Source organism: Pan paniscus, chromosome 7 (genome assembly GCF_029289425.2).
Source record: "Pan paniscus chromosome 7, NHGRI_mPanPan1-v2.0_pri, whole genome shotgun sequence".
NCBI lineage: Eukaryota > Metazoa > Chordata > Mammalia > Primates > Hominidae > Pan > Pan paniscus.
In genome coordinates, this window is record NC_073256.2 from 83,942,066 (window position 1) to 83,959,757 (window position 17,692).

General features: G+C 37.1%; 1 protein-coding gene across 1 annotated transcript in view; it reads left to right on the forward strand.

Annotated features, from left to right (window-relative positions):
* The window catches only part of PREX2 (phosphatidylinositol-3,4,5-trisphosphate dependent Rac exchange factor 2), a 285,119-nt gene that overhangs the window by 257,529 nt on the left and 9,898 nt on the right, over positions 1-17,692 (forward strand). The window contains exons 39-40 of the mRNA XM_063606803.1: positions 8,200-8,302; positions 15,132-15,199. Coding sequence (XP_063462873.1) covers positions 8,200-8,302; positions 15,132-15,199 — 171 coding nt within the window. The remainder of the gene's footprint in view (positions 1-8,199; positions 8,303-15,131; positions 15,200-17,692) is intronic.

Below are 17,692 nucleotides of genomic sequence, written 5' to 3' on the forward strand. Positions count from 1 at the left end.
CTAAATATAAATCTATAGCTATATAAAGACATCATAATTCATGTGAAGAATATTATCACACTAGTAGGTTTCTCAGACTGTCCTTATATACATAATCTCTGAAGCATGCATTTTCCCCAGGGGAATTGAATCCTTCTTGTTTCCGTGACTAAAAGTAGCCTCATAGTTATAAAGAACAGTGAAAATGAGGTAATGTACGTGGAAGTCCAAACTAAAAAACGAAATCAGATTGTGATCTGATTTCCCCAATTCTACATTGGGGAAAAACTTACTGATTTCAAATTTGTTAACAAATATTGATTTCCCTTTATATTTAGTACAAAATCAAACTAACCTCGATAAGAATGCAGGTGAATCAAAATGAGTTTCAAGGGGTTGTGGCTAGTACACGCTTTCTACAGCTGATCAAACTATTGTTTGGACCATGATCCCTTCAACTCAGAAAACCCTGACACATGCCTGTAGTGTGTTTGCCAAATATCATAGTTTACTAACAGGAAATTCTTCTGCTAATTATAAAACTGCACTAACACAAAACAAGATCATATTTATCCAAGTGATTCAGTTATGTTATTACTGTACAAAAGAGTTAAAAATTGCCGCTCAAGTAACTTTCAAAGTCTAAACATGTATCCCTAAATTCAGTGATTTCAGTGTATTTTTCTTTCAGGGATAATTTTTAGTGGTACCTTTGTAGGTAGCATTATTGAGAACTATAGAAGTTTTCAAATTAATGTTTAATCCCACCCTCGATTTTAAAAATGTGGGGAAATAAAAAGCACCCCCTACTAAAGTTTACATTTCCCATTTGTAATTACTTTAAAAAATTTTTTTACTGCAACATCTACATAATGTCAATTTATGGCAAATTGACATGACTACAAATTCAGAGATCATCACCCTAGATTTTCATGTGTTTTATTTAATGTGTTAGGGTCTGAGTAACCCTCCTCTACTAGTAATACAAACGTTTGGGGTTGCCCTCAGGAAATAGCAATATAATGATTGGCTACCAAGCAAAATATCAGTGTTCCTGACAGTGGGCATGCTGAGAGCTAGCAAATAAATCCACAGTAGGAAAACAGAGCTCAGAACCATAAACCTCGAATTGTTCTGGTTTCCCATGTCATTTCATTGTGAGTTACTGAATCACCCTTGTGGCCCAAAAGGGGTGTTACATCTCCCCAAGTGCTCAATAAAATGCATTTCAGTCCTTGAGAGATTGGCTTCCTTGCTCAGTACAGTTTGAATCAATATTAAATGAGGCAGTAGTAGGCTTCTGGAGGTTTTGAAATATAGAAGTGATTTTAGAATAAAATGGTTGTTTTTGTCTGCAATCATGGTAAATGACCAAATGTAGGAGGCCCGTAGTTTTCGAGAGACTCTTCCATCTAATTTATTATAGAAATGTTGAGTCATCTTAAAGGGGAGGGTTAACATGTAAACATTATCCACTTTAGGTAAGAACTGATATCTTAAAAAGTGAACTAAATATAGTGTAATGAACCTAAGTTAGAAATGGTTGAAATACAATATTTTGCATGTAAGCCAATTTAGGAAACGAAGCTTTGTCTCTCTTCTGAGACTTAGTTGAGGAGGGGACGGGAGACACACCTCTGGCATCTAGAAATATAGTTGGGAAAGAGGAGACCAGTTCACATGCTTTTCCTGACCTTCCTTTAGTTCTGCAGTTTGCTGTATAAAATAAACTCAAGATCTGATGTCTAAGATCAACTGGGACAAACACCTGAAAAAAAAATCACAAAGAATGTTATCAGCAAATGCCCAAATTATAGTCAGGTGGACTCTACTTTAACTGAACTCAGTTTATAAAACAAATATTGGCATACATTTGTCTTTAGCTTCATGTAATTATTATAATCTTATAACATCATAATTTACTCCAGGTTTACTTTAATGAGCATCTCTTTAGAATAAAAAGGACTATAAAACTATAAACCTTTTAAATAGTTGAAATATGATGAGATTTGAGAAACTGGGATTTACTTGTGTTCCTTAAGTTTTTCCAAATAATGTACTGCCCATAAAGAGGAGGCTCCTCTACACAGACTTACCATGGCCAGGTATCACACTCATCACTTCAGGTCATTCTTGCTGCACTTTATGAGGTCAGTACACCTGCTTTCCTCAATTCGCAGAGGAGATGCAGCCTGAGAGTCGAAGTAACCTGGGTACAGCTCCATAAGATTGTCTTCAAACCCTTCTGTTGTCAGCTGCCATTTTGCATTCAGAAAGAGGTTCCAAGATAGTTTGAAAGTAGTGAAAGACAGAGTAAAAATGGACACGGGATTGGGGGAGGGGTTTGTACAATGGCACTAAGATGCTGACTGAAAGCGGAAAGAAGTTGTGGGTTGTGGGGAGTAAGTAGGATACTGGGACAATGAGGTGGAAAGTGGGAGAGGATGAAGAGTTTGCCTTTGAAAATGTTGCCACTGGAAAGCAACTGAAGATGCTTTGAATACAGTGTTGATAAACTGTTATGGTTGGGTATTTAGTAAATTGCTTTGGTAATTTACTTAACAAATTGTTCTTTGATATCATGTAATATAAATATAGAAATTTTTTCATGTCAACCAAAGAAGTAACTAAACCCACTGACTCCTAAACTCTGATGCCCAAGGCTCTGCATGTTTGAGCCCAGGCTGTTTCCCCACCCTCATCTCCTTCTCCCTGTGTGCACCAGCATATTGAGCTCCACACTTGTTCATGAGCAGACTGAACCAGCATTAACCTCAGGGCCTTTGCACTTAACTCTCCTTGAAATGGTCTTCCCCAAAACAGTACCTCCTTCTGCCATTACACCCTTCGCTAGTACCATTCCACTTTCTAATCTGCCACAAAATTTATTTTTATGGGTAATTCATTCCCACCTGATATTATCCATTTGCTTCTTTATTTTCTTTGTCCTCTCACTAAAATTTGATCATCAAAAGAGATGGGACTTGGCTTTGTTCACTGTTGCATCTCCTACACACTGGAGTAATGGAGATTTGGGGGTCTGAAGTTAAGTAAAATAAAGTCAGAAAGAATTTAGAAAATTACAAAACAAAATAGGAATGAAAGTTAATATTCAGAATGTAAGAAAAATAAATTGCAATGTTTAAAATCTGATAAGTAACACAAGCATTATAAAATCCACAAAATAATTTTTGTTACTTTATGAACTGCCCCACTTCTGTATATTTTTTCTCCACAATTTTTGTAACATACTCTTTGCCTCTTCAAATTATAACAACTTTGCAATATAATTTTCTATAGAGAGAATAGAACAATTATTTTGTCTTTTCTCTAGCATGGATGATCAAATTTAAATTATTAAGAGTTGATAAAAGCTTTCCAACATCAAAATGAGTTATTACTAATGTCTTATACATTTTTAAATTGTCAAATGCAAAAAAAGAAAAAACTTCTCTAAGTTTCTTTAGCATATGAACCATAAATTTGAGAGAATATGCCACAGAGTAGTTTCTGGCTGTATACAGTTCCAACCCTTTTGTCCTCCAAAACATATATATTTCCCATTCTGGGGGCCTCAGGATATGGACATATTACATCATGACCTCTGGCCCTGCATCTCTTTTCCAGCATTGGATGACTGTGTACAATGGGCAGTAGGAATACTCTGGATGCCATTTCTACACAGGATACTACAATAACCCAGCCATAAATGAAAGTAATTATTGTCCAATAAATACATCCCAGCAAACCTAGCCTGACTGCATCCCAACTCAACTTTCTTTAGCTCAGTTTCAAAAATAACCACAGCGAATTGAACACTACCCAACATGACAGAAGGAAACTGGGATGTAAAGAAGACAGCAGCCATATCATTTGCAGTTAAAACACTTTGCTTTTGCACATTTGTAAAGGTATGTGACTATGTGAACACAGTGCTAAGGCCCCTCCCAGAACCTGGAAAGGGATTCGTACAAGTAAGGGGCCTTGAAACTCAAGCTTTTGTAGCTCCACAGTAAATCCACTCCTGCCAGCAACTTATGGTATTTGTAGGTACAAAGTAGACAGTCAAAAAATGTTTGGCAAAAGAATACATGAAAGAAAGAATCATGCAATAAAGTATATTTTAACACATCTTCCTTAGCATTGCCAAATCAAAGTGTCCTTCAAATTAAATGGGACCCGTTAGCTGCAGGTTACATTTATCATATTAAAACTGTGCTAAATATCTGAGTGATTTGGGATCTACTCTCAGTACAAAATATGTCAAGGAGATTTATTAATTATAAGCACAGATATATTGACCTTTTCCTTTTTCTTCCTATGGGGAAATTAAACATTTCTGTATAACTTTGCTACCTTATCAAGTGTGCTTCCTCACATGTATACTCTAAGCAGAGCCATTACTTGGAATATCTTATTACTAAAATTAAGGACAAACTTTCTTCATTGCCTATGTTACAGTTGCCTTTTTATGAAGGACAAATACTACTCTGTGACATTTATTTTGTTATTTTGTGGCTTCTAGGGAAAGAATTGTGTGAATATTTTTTAAGTGATGTTGTAGTAGAAGGAGCTGAAAAATTGAAGGCCTATATGTTCCAGGTGGGGTAAAAATATAGATTTATTCACATTTTAATTTAATTGTAAAACAGAGTCCATGTTAGAAAGAAGATTGGGGCATCAGGTAAGAAACTCCATATTGGGCTGGGCATGGTGGCTCACACCTGTAATTCCAGTACTTTGGGAGGCTGAAGCAGGTGAATCGCTTGAGACAAGGAGTTCAAGACAAGCCTGGGCAAAATAGTGAGAACCCATCTCCACAAAAAATACAAAAGTTGGCTGCATGTGGTGGTGTATTCCTGTAGTCCCAGCTACTTGGAAGGCTGAGGAGGGAGGATCACCTGAGCCCAGGAAGTCGAAGCTGCAGCGAGTTGAGATGGCACCACTGCATTCCAGCCTGGGCAACAGAGTGAGACCCTATCTCCAAAAAAAGAGAAACCTCCTATTGAATGAGGGTTCCTGGCCTTTAATATGCTCCTTTCTTTCTTTTGCCCAGGGCTAGCATATCAATCTCTCTGGTCATCAGAAAGTGCCTGTAAAATCAAATGAGCTCTCGTAAACCTGACTCTGAGTATATATTTATGTACCACTGAAAAACTGTGTGCCACTTTCTGGACCTGGAGTCCATCAGAGAATGCCAGCATCCGAATGTTTCTTGCAGATGCTGATTTTTTCCACTTGACATTCAAATTGAGATAGTTGGGAGAAGATGAAAAGCTGTGGGGCAAATAATGGTATACCGACAGAAAAGTGGCAGCCTTCCTGAGAGGCTTTCTTTCGCATGCTTAGTTTAGGAAAATAGAATTCTGTGATGCTGTGAGTGGAAAGACAAGGCCTTGGTTGGACCCATCAACCATGAATCAAATTACAGGCAATATTTCCCACCTTTATGTGATTGCCTCTTTTTAACACTTTTTACTTTTTTAAAATTTCAAATTAATTTTGAGTCCTAATTGGAAGATACATAATGGTTAGCATGAAAAGACAAATAAAGGTGCAGCCATCTGTTTTGGAAATGCTGGGGAAAGAAAATACACATATCCATTTGAAGGTGGATTTTTCTCTTAGGTATTGTGTGATTGGTTGCAAATCACACTTGGAGGTATCCTTTCAGAGAGCATGTTCCTGGGCACATTCGCTTCCTGATTGCAGTAAAATCTTTTAAAATCTCTGGCGGGTAATTTGCTGCTGTACTGCTGCTTACTACAACTTGAGGTAGGGAGAAAGAGATCAGTTTAAAAGGATTAAGAAAATGAATAATAATTGTAGGCTGTCTGTTAAAAACCCTTCACAGTGTGTAAGTCTTGTTTATAAGTGAGTACACGAGAGATAGAGCAAGTTCCGCTTTATCAGTAAAGCACAGACATATTTCAGCATGATTAGAAACAGATAAAGATTTTTTTTTCCTCCCCTTGGCTTCATTCAGCTGGTGTAATGAACATTATTGATTAAAATGTTAGGATCAATAAAGATTTAAAATCGCAGTGGAGGAGACCTTAATGAGGAGAAAAAGGTTATGGTCTGTTGAGTAAGCTGGCAGTTAAATGCTTTGTAGAAAACTGATTTTTTTTTCTTTTTTTTGAGACAGAGTCTCGCTGTCGCCCAGGCTTGAATGCAGTGGTGCGATCTCTGCTCACTGCAAGCTCCGCCTCCTGAGTTCACGCCCTTCTCCTGCCTCAGCCTCCCAAGTAGCTGGGACTACAGGCACCCACCACCACCACCTGGCTGTTTTTTTTTTTTTTTTTTTTTTTAGTAGAGACGAGGTTTCACCATGTTAACCAGGATGGTCTCAATCTTCTGACCTTGTGATCCGCCCGACTCGGCCTCCCAAAGTGCTGGGATTACAGGCATGAGCCACCGTGCCCAGCCGAAAACTGATTTTTTAAACATGAATTGTTAGTTATTACTGCTTGGCCTTCTTTGGCATAGGCTGTTCTGCAGCTTGCATGTACATGTAAAACAATATGCATTGTTATCGGACTCACACACTAAAAGTTTGTGAACATCATGTACAACTAAAACTTAATGATGAAACTTGAACATGTGTTCATAATAATAATGAATTCTCTGTAATGAGAAAGCTGCCTCTCAAGTCATTTAACAGCCAGTAGAACTTACATATTTCTCCTTAGAATGCAGTTATGTGTAATCACACAGTTGCACTTTGTGAGGTTCTAATATTACAACAAGAATGTTTTAAATCCCTCTCTCCTCTTTTTCTTAATTATCAGTATCAAAACTTACCAAATGCATTGGACTTCTGTGTTAGAGCCTCATAACCAAGAACTTCTGTGTTACAGCCACATAGCCAATGAGTTAGATTTTTCTCCCATAGAAACAATTGCATTGTAGAACTTACTTTTATTTGCAGGGAAAAATACTAGACAGATCTAGGAAAATACACAAATAAAACAACAAACTACAGGGAGGTAAATGCAAAATAAGGAAAAGGCTAATTAAAATACAAATATGTTGGAAAAAACAAATAAAACAAAATCCATTAATACAATTTTAGGAGAAGCATCTAAAATTGACAATTTTTATGAAATGTATGCAAAAGAACTTTTTTTAAATGTTCTTTTTAATGTATGCAAAAGAACTTTTAAAAGAACAATTCAGAGACCAGCACCTGAAAATGTTAACAAATAAACATAGGCTTTCAGGGGTACTGTAGAGATCAATGTGGAAGAACATAAAAGAATGCCTTAAAGAAAGGGAAAAGAACAGCCAGGCACAGTGTAATCCGAGCACTTGGGAGGCCAAGACTGGTGGATCACGAGGTCAGGAGATTGAGACCATCCTGGCCAACATGGTGAAACCCCATATCTACTAAAAATACAAAAATTAGCTGGGTGTGGTGGCATGCACCTGTAATCCCAGCTACTGCTACTTGGGAGACTGAGGCAGGAGAATTGCTTGAACCTGGGAGGCAGAGGTTGCAGTGAGCTGAGGATGTGCCACTGCACTCCAGCCTGGCAAAAGAGCAAGACTCCATCTCAAAAAAACAAAAAACAAACAAAAAAAAAATGAGAGAGAGAGAGAGAGAAGGAAAAGAACAGAGGCTCACCAGTCACTAAATGCTGGTTAGAACACTTTTCTCAGGGCTACTCTGGGTATCACATTTCTATATAACTAGTTATGAGTTCCTTTTGGAACTTTTACAAATACTCTTTTAGATTGAGTCCAATAAACACATTTAAAAAAAATCAATTCTGACCTCAGTAAATAGTAATTTCACCATTTATTCTTCTACTATATTTGTGCACAAATCAGTATAAATCTATTAACTATCAATATGTAGAAGTTAATGATAAATATTCTTTAGTCATTTCTTCTAAATTACATGAAATATCATTAAAGAATAATATTTAGTAATAAAACTTGTTCTAATTCTGGTTATTTAATTTTCTGTAGATAAGTGCTCTTATAAACAGTTCATCATGGGTTTGTTTTAAATTTAAATACTTAATTTCTGACCCCAGTAATGTACCTTTATAATCTATTTTTAAACTGGTATTTTATGTAGAAAAATCAGCGGTTCATTGTCTAGCTGCTTTTATTTTGGCTGGTGCTTTCTGATTTTGTGATTAGTAATCCACATCATCTCAAAGGGTGTATCAGGAACCATGGGGTCTGACTTGCCCTTGCCTTGGCCCACAGGTGCACCCTGAGCGTGACGCTGGAGCAAGCCATCATTCTGGCCAGAAGCCACGGACTGCCACCTCGTTACATCATGCAGGCTACAGATGTGATGCGGAAGCAGGTAGGTCTCATGCAGACTTGGGAAGAGTTGTTTTGTAGGCCCTGGACTTGAAGATTCCTTTGTTCATTTATCAGAGGTCTGACAGGTGCCTGGATGTGATGGACAGTTTACTAGGCTCAGACGTAACTCATGAATGAGAAATGCTCCCAGGGAGAAGATGCTGCAGGCACCGGTCTGAGGTTCTGCAAGAATCTTAGACAACTCTGGAAAAAGGGAAGTCTACGCAGAAATCTGCAGGCAGAAGGGGACTTGACTAAGTGGAATAAGGCAGCAGTGAATTTGGCGTTTATGTAAGGAACAAGTAAAAGGACATATGGCATTTTTTGGCAATTGTTAGTGGTAAAGCTTGGGGCGGAGAGGCACAGCAGCAAGGAAGAAGAGGAAAGAATTGAGGGTCCTGCTGGCTCCTGGTGACTGCCAAGGGACCTTCATGCCATACTCAGTGTGTACGTTTTTCTGAGGATAAAGCACTTACCTCAAATTTTCCTTTAGGGGATAAATAGCAGTCTTTGGACTGTCTTTGGGTCACTGGAGTACTTATAGGGAGAATATACTCTCTTATAAATAGAATGAACTTTATTCTATACAGTAGCCCAATAGTATTCTAAGTGTGGCGGTTTAGTTTTTACCCCTTAAAGTTATTTTTAAAAATGCACTAAGCTCCAATTTACTAATTATGAAAATGTGCTTAATCTAGCAGAAAAGATACTTAACCCACAGAAAGACAAAAGAAATCAAAAGACAAATTTTATATTTTATTCTACCACCTTTTCTTTGGGCTACCACAAGAAATTGATTTAACAAATTTCTCTACTTGCTGACTTGGTTTGAGTTGCCCAGTGAGTGATTTATTTTTTAAGATATGCTTTGTAATTATGACTCCTTTGTTTATTGGAAGCTTAGTGTCTAACTCGCAGGCAAACATATAAATCCCTCTGGGCTTGCTCCCAAGACTGCATTGCAGAATGCCAACAAAGCCCATGAAAAAGTCAACTGAAGAGGCCAACATCAAGCTGGTGTCTGCAATGTGAAGATCAGGCACAGAGAGAGCATATACATTGGTACTTCTGGTTAGGGCTCAGGAGCTGAAGATTGAAAACCAAGATCTTAGAAGGTCCAAGAGAGAGTTGTTAAGTAAAGTTTAGAGCTAAGAAGCATGTAACATACTGTGGGCCAGCTGGAAAGGGTAAACACAGATGTGATTTGCCAGCAGGTTTAGGAAGGACTTTTTGGATATATATACAAATTATGTTTTAAAAAGTAGATCCAGGTAAACTTATGATTATCCATATCAGAGTTGAGATTTAGGTTGCTAAGAAATACAGAAAGAAATTAATTGCCTTTCTGTTTGATTATGTTGCTTATTAGAGTAGGTTTGTAGGAAGACTTGGGAAGCGCCACCTCAAAATTATAGCTTATAACAAGCAAAAGAGACTGGAATTTACTTTCTTTTAGAATATTCCACTAAGGAGGTAGTTATGAATTGGTGACATATCCATTTCTACTGTATAGATTTGAATAGTCATAATTATATCAAATATGTTAACTTCTTAAAACTAAAAGTGGAAATATAGAAAATAGAGAAAAAGTAATATTGATATTATGCAGGCCCCGATGACTCACTTAACTGGTGTAAAGCTCTTTAAAATACAATGTAAATTATATTTATATAGTATTACTATATTGATGTGTATTATGTACGTATAGTATAATTTTAAAACTCAAAAGTCATGGGTTCCTTATAAAATTCCTGTTGATATATAAACCGCACTATTTTGTCAGTATATATCACTTGTTCTTCCCCTGAATTTTTTTTTAAAAATGAATACATATGGAATAGGTAGCTTTCTTCCTTTGTTATTTGTTCCTCTGCCCCAAGTTGTGACGTCCCAATGGCTATGAGAGGCAAAGAAATAAGGTTTAACTTCTTTGTGAAAGATCATAGAGCCTGGGACCCTCTTTAAGGAAACTGGGCAGACTGGTGGCCCCAGAGATTTATTCAACAGTCCCCTGTCCCGGATTCTCCTTCCAGTATTCAGCAGTAGCAGACAGTGAGATTTGTGGCTGAGGGCCAATCCACAAGCCAACTCTTACCTACCTATGATTTGAGCAGTTAGAATGCAAGTCTGAATCAAAGGTCTAGCCTGGATTTTCTCTCCTTTTTACCTTTCAGCCTCAGGGACAATTACTTAACCATTTAGACTCAGCTTTTTAGAGACCAAGTGGTTAGATATTTGTCATCTTCAGTATATATTGAAGTGTTTGCATTATTGCATTATCGAATTTGTATTATGATATATTAAAGAATAATATTTACTATCTATTAAAGTTTTATAATATATAAATGAATAATATAATGAAAAAACTAAGATTTATTAATTTTTTTGGGAATAAGAAACTTTTTGGCATGATTTATTGTTCTTATTTATAATTTCAATATTGTTTTCCTCTGCAGATTTTGTGTATATACTTTTCGTAGAGTTGTTATTTTAATTCACTGCTTGAGTTTGAAGGAAAGATAAAAGACAGAAGAGAAGGGTACTATGTTTTCACGATGTTTTGCTAATGATTGTAACAACCTTGGGCAGCACTTTATGTAACCAGCTGATTTGATTAATAAAAGGCTTGCAGTAGAAACTGTCATTTACATTATAAATTTAAAGTTTTCTATGCCATAATTCTATATTCCTAGTGTTCTTTGTCGGCAGCCTAGAAAGAAATGTCTTCTCAACCTTTTTAATAAAAACTGGGATTCCAAAGTATCCTGACCCCTTACCTTCAGTATCAAAGCATCACACTGGACACAAAGAACAAAGACATGAAGTTGACATGCTCCTTGCCTTATCTCATGGTGGACACATCCAAAGAGAAATCACCATGCCACGGGCACAAGCAAGCAAGTTTCTCCAGGGTAACCAATCTCAGTGTATCAAGACTCAGAACAGGGAGCAAATGAGTAGACTGAGCCCCTCCCTGGCTGGGATAAGTCTTACTCATTTTTGTATCACAGTTTCCCAAAATAGTACCTAGTACAAAGTAAATGCCAAAAGATATTTGTTCAATGATGTCATTCTAACTAGGATAGCTGGCGAAGGGCTTCATGCAGAAGATGAATTTATGGTAGCGATTAAAAGCACAGAACAAGTTTTTGTTTTGTTTTAGATTTAAGGGGTACGTGTGCAGGTTTGTTACATGGATACGTTGCATAATGCTGGGGTTTGGGCTTCCTTTGAACCCATCACCCAAACAGTAAACATAATACCCAATAGGTAATTTTTTAATCCTATCCCCCTTCCTTCCTCTCCCCTTTTGGAGTCCACAGTATCTGTTGTTTCCATCTTTATGTCCATGTGTACTCATTGTTTCGTCCCCACTTAAAAGTGAGAGCATGCAATATTTGATTTTCTATTCAAGTGTTAATTCACTTAGGATAACGGCCTCCAGCTGCATTCAGGCTGCTGCAAAGAACATGATTTTATCCTTTTTATGGCATATAATATTCCATGGTGTATATGTACCACATGTTTTTTATCCAGCCCACTGTTGATGGGCACTTAGGTTGATTCCATGACTTTGCTATTGTGAATAAAAGAGAACAGACTCTTGAGCCAAGCAGCCACAGTTTGAGTTCCAACTTCAGTGTTGGCTATCTGGGTGATTCAGGGAAATATTCTTAGCCTCTTTGGTACTTAGTTTCCTCAGTATTAAAACAAGAATAATAATAGTACTTGTTTCATAGTGTTGTTGTGAGGATTAAGTAAATATACTTAATGCACTTAAAACAGTACCTGATATGGTGAGTGACCAATCAATTATTAACTAAGATGATATTTGATTTGGAACTTGGAAGATAAATATGATGCAGACAGGAAGGGAAGGGGGCAGGAAGAGTATTTAAGTAGAGGGAGCAATGGCAATATAAGCCAGAGTGTAAAAACGCAAGTAGCTGGAGTGTTGAGTTTATGAACAATATAGATGAATTTAAAGTGAAATGTGCCAATAGATGTCTTCAGCATGACAAGCTCAGCTTTATTTGAAACCTTTTAAGAAAGCAAACATTTTCCTTAATGGAATTACTTAATGGAAATATTATAAGACTGTAGACAAAAAGCATTGTACACAAATACTTCACACTAGTTAGTAAATCTATTTTTCGTAGGGTATGATTTGGGAATTCTAAAACTAATTTACGTGTTACTAAGAATGAACAAATAAGATATTGTAAATAATGAGAGGCTGATTTCTCACTGTCTGAGAAAAAAGTTACAAATAAGGAAAGGAAGAAGGCTGGAATCTGGAATGAACCCTATGCTACTGGATTGAAATCACATGTATCAGTATGAACTGATAAATACACACACAGACACATACAAATATGGATAGATGTAGAAATGAATATAGATGTATGAGTATGTTTGTATTTGTAAATTAGCCCTGCCTGCTGGAAATGCCTAGTTGCAGTTATTCTCCCAGTAGTAAAGAGCACACTCAGTGTCCAACTCTTGGCTTCTAAATACCATTCTCCAATAAAAATAGCCAGGGCCCCTTGGAGAATTGGTAAATTACCAGATGAGACAAGGAAGACAAGTCTGGAACATCTTGAAGTGCCAGAAAATAAAGGAGTACTAAACAATGATGGCAGCATATTAAAAAGGCACAAGAAACAACCAGAAAGAGCTCCCAGTGGCCAAAACTGAAACAATTTTAGCAAAAAAAAAAAAAAAAAAAAAAATGTATATAAGTATTAGATTATATCTCATGGAATAAAATAATTATGAGTCCACACTGATTTAAATATATACTTGAATAAATAAATAATTTGGGGAGAAGAGATTACTCTTTTTAACAGAATTCCAGTCCATAAACAAAACAATATTATTGTCGTAGACAAGGTACACCAACAGAGGCTAAAATCAGTGAGTGAAAGTTTGAAGAGAAACAGGATATTGCATAGTCTCATAGTATATCCCTAAATATATTTATTAACTACGAAAAAAAAAAGCAATGAGTAACTTTACAGTGCCAAAATCTGGCAGACACCAAAGTGATCAAAGTTAATGTCAGCAGTGATAAGATATGCCAATATCCTGTATCCCCTGATAGGATGCACTGAGAAGGGCATGACATCACTTCTGTGATTTTCTTGCCCAAAATGCATTTCCTGCATCTAATCATGAGCAAACATCAGACACACCCAAACTGAGACATTCTGCAAAGTAATGACCAATACTTATCAAGAGTGTTAAGGTCATGCATGAATGGCAGGAAGGACCTCAGGAACTGTCACAGATTGGAGGGGAGTAAGGAGACAGGTAAGCGAAAGGCAATATGGGATCCTAGGTTGGATCTTGGAACAGAAAAGAAACCTTAGTGGGAGAAAATGGAGAAATTTGAATAAGATGTGCAGTTTAGTTAATAATATTGTACCAATGTTAATTCTTGGTTTTAGTAATCACACTGTGGTTAAGTGAAGGGTTAACGTTAGGGGAAGCCACATGGAGTATGTGAAGTCTCAGTTCTGTCTGTATTTTTCTCTAACTGTAAAATTACTTCAAAATAAAAAGTTTTCTTTGTTTTGTTTTTGTTTTTGCTTTCAAAGACTGGTTAAGTGCAGTGGTGAAAAGTGGGGAAAGAGCAGAATAATGAGTTCACTTGATCTGTAACTGCCTATGAACAGTCAATTGAGATAACTGCTTTTGGATTAGCCAAAATAGTTTTTCTTAAGTCCTTAATTGCAATTCCTAAATTTCTTCCCACCTTTCTTTTTGATGCCGCACCCCCTTCCCTATTTGTTTTCCTATTTTACGTCCTTTTTTTCCTTCTTTTTATCTTGTTTCTTTCCTTAGTTCAGAATGTAGTAGCTGGAGAGAGAGTTTCAGAGTTTTTGAACAACTCTCCTCAACCTTTTCCAAACCCCAAACTCTGGTCTTTGGTCCTATGTAGTAAGTAATTTTCATGAGGAACTAAAGTGATTATAACTTCATTCATGAACTTGACAGACTGTGAAGAATTTTTCATTGCCAAAGTAGATTTTATTATAAACTCTGAGGTAGAATTACTAGATTTCATAGATCCGCATGGACATAGCTTGTCCAAAAATTGCTTTAGAATTAGTTAAGAAAATATTTTTTTGCTAAATACTAGTAAACTTAATGATTCACGTAAGAGAAAAACAAGTGCACAGGTGTGATAAAACTGTGATTTCTGTTCCAGAAAGGTGGTAACACAGAGCAGGTATTTATAGTCTGCTCATTTACTATTTTCAACATCTTTTTAAAATTTTTATTTATTTTTATTATTTTTCTTTTTTTGTGAGAGAGGGTCTCATTCTGTCTCCCAGGCTGGAGTGCAGTGGCACAAATATGGCTCACTGCAGCCTCAATCTCCTAGGCTCAAGCAATCCTCCCACTTTAGCCTTTCGAGTAGCTAGGACCACAATTGCGTGCCACCATGCCAGGCTAATTTTTCTATTTTTTGTAGAGACAGTCTCACTATGTTTCCCAGGCTGGTCTTGAACTCCCAGGCTTTAGTAACCCTTCCACGTTGGCCCCTCAAAGTACTGGAATTACAGGCATGAGCCACTGTGCCTGGCCTGTTTTCAACATCTGAAGTATTGATCGCTTCTAGGAATAAAGACAAAGCAACATAACAGCACATTTTTATTAAAAATTTTGAAAATGCTCAGACAGCGATGTCTGTCTTTCTCTTAGCTAATCTCCCTTGATGTTAAAGACATTGTTTGAATAAGTATCCTACACACAAATGTTAATGGTATGTTAAATTATTACTAACACACTGTAGGGATAAAAGTGATTTTCCTGACTTTCAGGGAGCAAGAGTTCAGAACACAGCGAAGAATTTGGGAGTCAGAGACCGGACTCCACAGTCTGCACCAAGGTAAGTGCATCCCCTGCTCTGCCCTTGCCCGAAAGATTTGCCAGCATTTTCCCCGGCAGTGTCCCTCCGCTAATGCAACTGATCTAGGATGTGCCCCGTGTCGCACTGATTGTAATTACGGAGATTGCCCTTGAAACACCCAGTGGCTAAGTGTGATTACACATAAATGCTCTCAGAAATAAATGGATATTATTCTATTTTGCAAGTTCTATCATGAATTCAAAAAGAAAAGCTCACACAGGCACTACTAAAATTTGAAATCCAGCTGTGCCAAACAACCAAAATCCCATTTTCATTTATACTTCTGTGACTGTACATGCTGTTCCTTCTAGCATGATTGCCTTTCCCATATGTGTTTGTATGGGAAACTCCTATTTCACTGCAAAACCTAGCTTAGATGTCATTTTCTCCTTGGAGTCTTGCTTGAGTTTCCTTCCTCTCTGTACTCCCTTAGCATCTTGTCATATTGACCTATGATAAACTTTATCATATCTTGTTGCAATATATTGTCACATGTTCCTTTGCCCAACCTGAATATGAGTTTTCTGGAGGCAGACATATTTCTTTGGATTTTATTTATTACTCATCATAGTAAACATCAAATATCTGAACAGATTTCAAGAATGTCTGAATGAAGAAATGAATGATTGAGATTTTTGTTTGTTATCTCAAATATTTACAGTTCACACAGCATCATAAGAAAGGACTCCCATTGACTTTAAAATAAATGAACATAAATAATAGCCATCAGAGAAATGCTCTGGTTTTGATTTCCGTGGTGATGAGGGTAGGCAACCATCTATCTTGAAGGGGGGAAAAGCTAAATAATTTCTTTTACATTTGATTGCTTTTACACATTTGTATTTTAACAAAAAATAGGTTCTTCCAAACACTGCCACAGACAAAACACTATTTCTCTTCACAGAGCAGTTACCAGAGTGGGAATGATGGCTGCAGCATTTGTGAAGTAATATTTCATTCTGAAAAACCATGTGGGTAGTGAAAGTGCTTTCAAAGGGAAAACAAACTTTCCCCCTGAAAATGGTTGGAGCACTCATGTTCTAATTGCACTTATTTTTAGTGCTGACTCCTAACTCTATTTAATCCTGAAGTTTTGTTAATGTCGTCTTTCACAGTTGATTAGGTTAGAATCTAAGGCTTTATATTGCTAAAGGATTATTTTTACATATGCATTCTCCATCCAGCACCTTGGGAGGCATGGTATATTTGGATAATAGACCCAGTGAAGTGTTAAAATTCCAATAAGAAAACAAGACCATGGCTCAGCAAGGTGTTCTTAGCTAGACCTATAAACACTAATAAACAGTGGGGTGGGGATCAGACTTCAGCACCCTGATCAATAAACCAATGTGCAAGCTGAACACAAGAAAAGAAACCAATGAATTTGCTTTTTTTTTTCTTTATTGGGTGATGTTAAAAACACTCGAAACGAAACGCAATAAAATGAGCCAGCCATAAAGTTGACATTATCTACAAGGGAGTAATTGGCCTGAGAGAGAAAGCAAGAGTAATTTTTAAAATTTATTTTATTTATTCTTTCATTCATTCTGCAAATATTTATTGAGGACCTCAGAAATGCAAAGCACTCTGCTATGCCCCAAGGAGAGTATAAATCTGAATTAGAAATAGCCCTGGCCCTCACACAGTTTTCAGTTAAAAAGATGAGGTGAAGAAGGCATAATTACAAGGAAAGGTAGAAAACAGGAATCACCCTGTGGAGGGTGCAGAGAGAATGCCAAGGAGCACAGAGGGGCTGGGATCTCTCCCAGCTGAGAACCTGGACTCCAGCCCCAAAGACAGTGTAGTTGAAGAACACATTTGGCAGTCAAGGTAAGGCCATCCATGAGCAACGCTGGGATAATATTTCTGGAAACATCTTCATGGAGCTGAAGTTTGCTATCTCTGTCTGAGATACTATTTGATTCAAATCCTCAACCCATCCTTATCAGGGTTTTCCTCTTACCATCCTCTTGATGTTTTAAAAAATTTACTCAGAGCGATATATATTGAATTTCTGCTGTGTGTCTGTAGGTGTCAGGCCCCTTGCTAAAAGCTAGAGGACTAAAGACATAGTGTCCTCCACCAGTTGTTGAAGTGTAGGAGAGTAACAATGGAATAGAATGAAAATAGTACACAGTGTGTGATGGAAATAGGCATAGATTGTCATGAGAACACAGAGAAGGGACATAATGCAGCCTAAGGACAGAGAGAAGAGGTCACAGAATACTCCTGGGCCTGTCAGCATTGTAATGCATGTCCCATACTGGGGATGCAATAGTACCAAGGACCACAGAAGAAGTGATGTTTTGAGAACTATGCCTAGACCTCAATGACTGGTGGTTGAATGTGATTCAAGTATGATGTGAAGTGAGACTGGAGATATAGGCCAGAGCCAGATCAGAGAGACTTGTAGGAGTACAGAAGAGTTTTGATTTTAACTTGAAGACAATAGGGAGGCATGCATAAGCAATC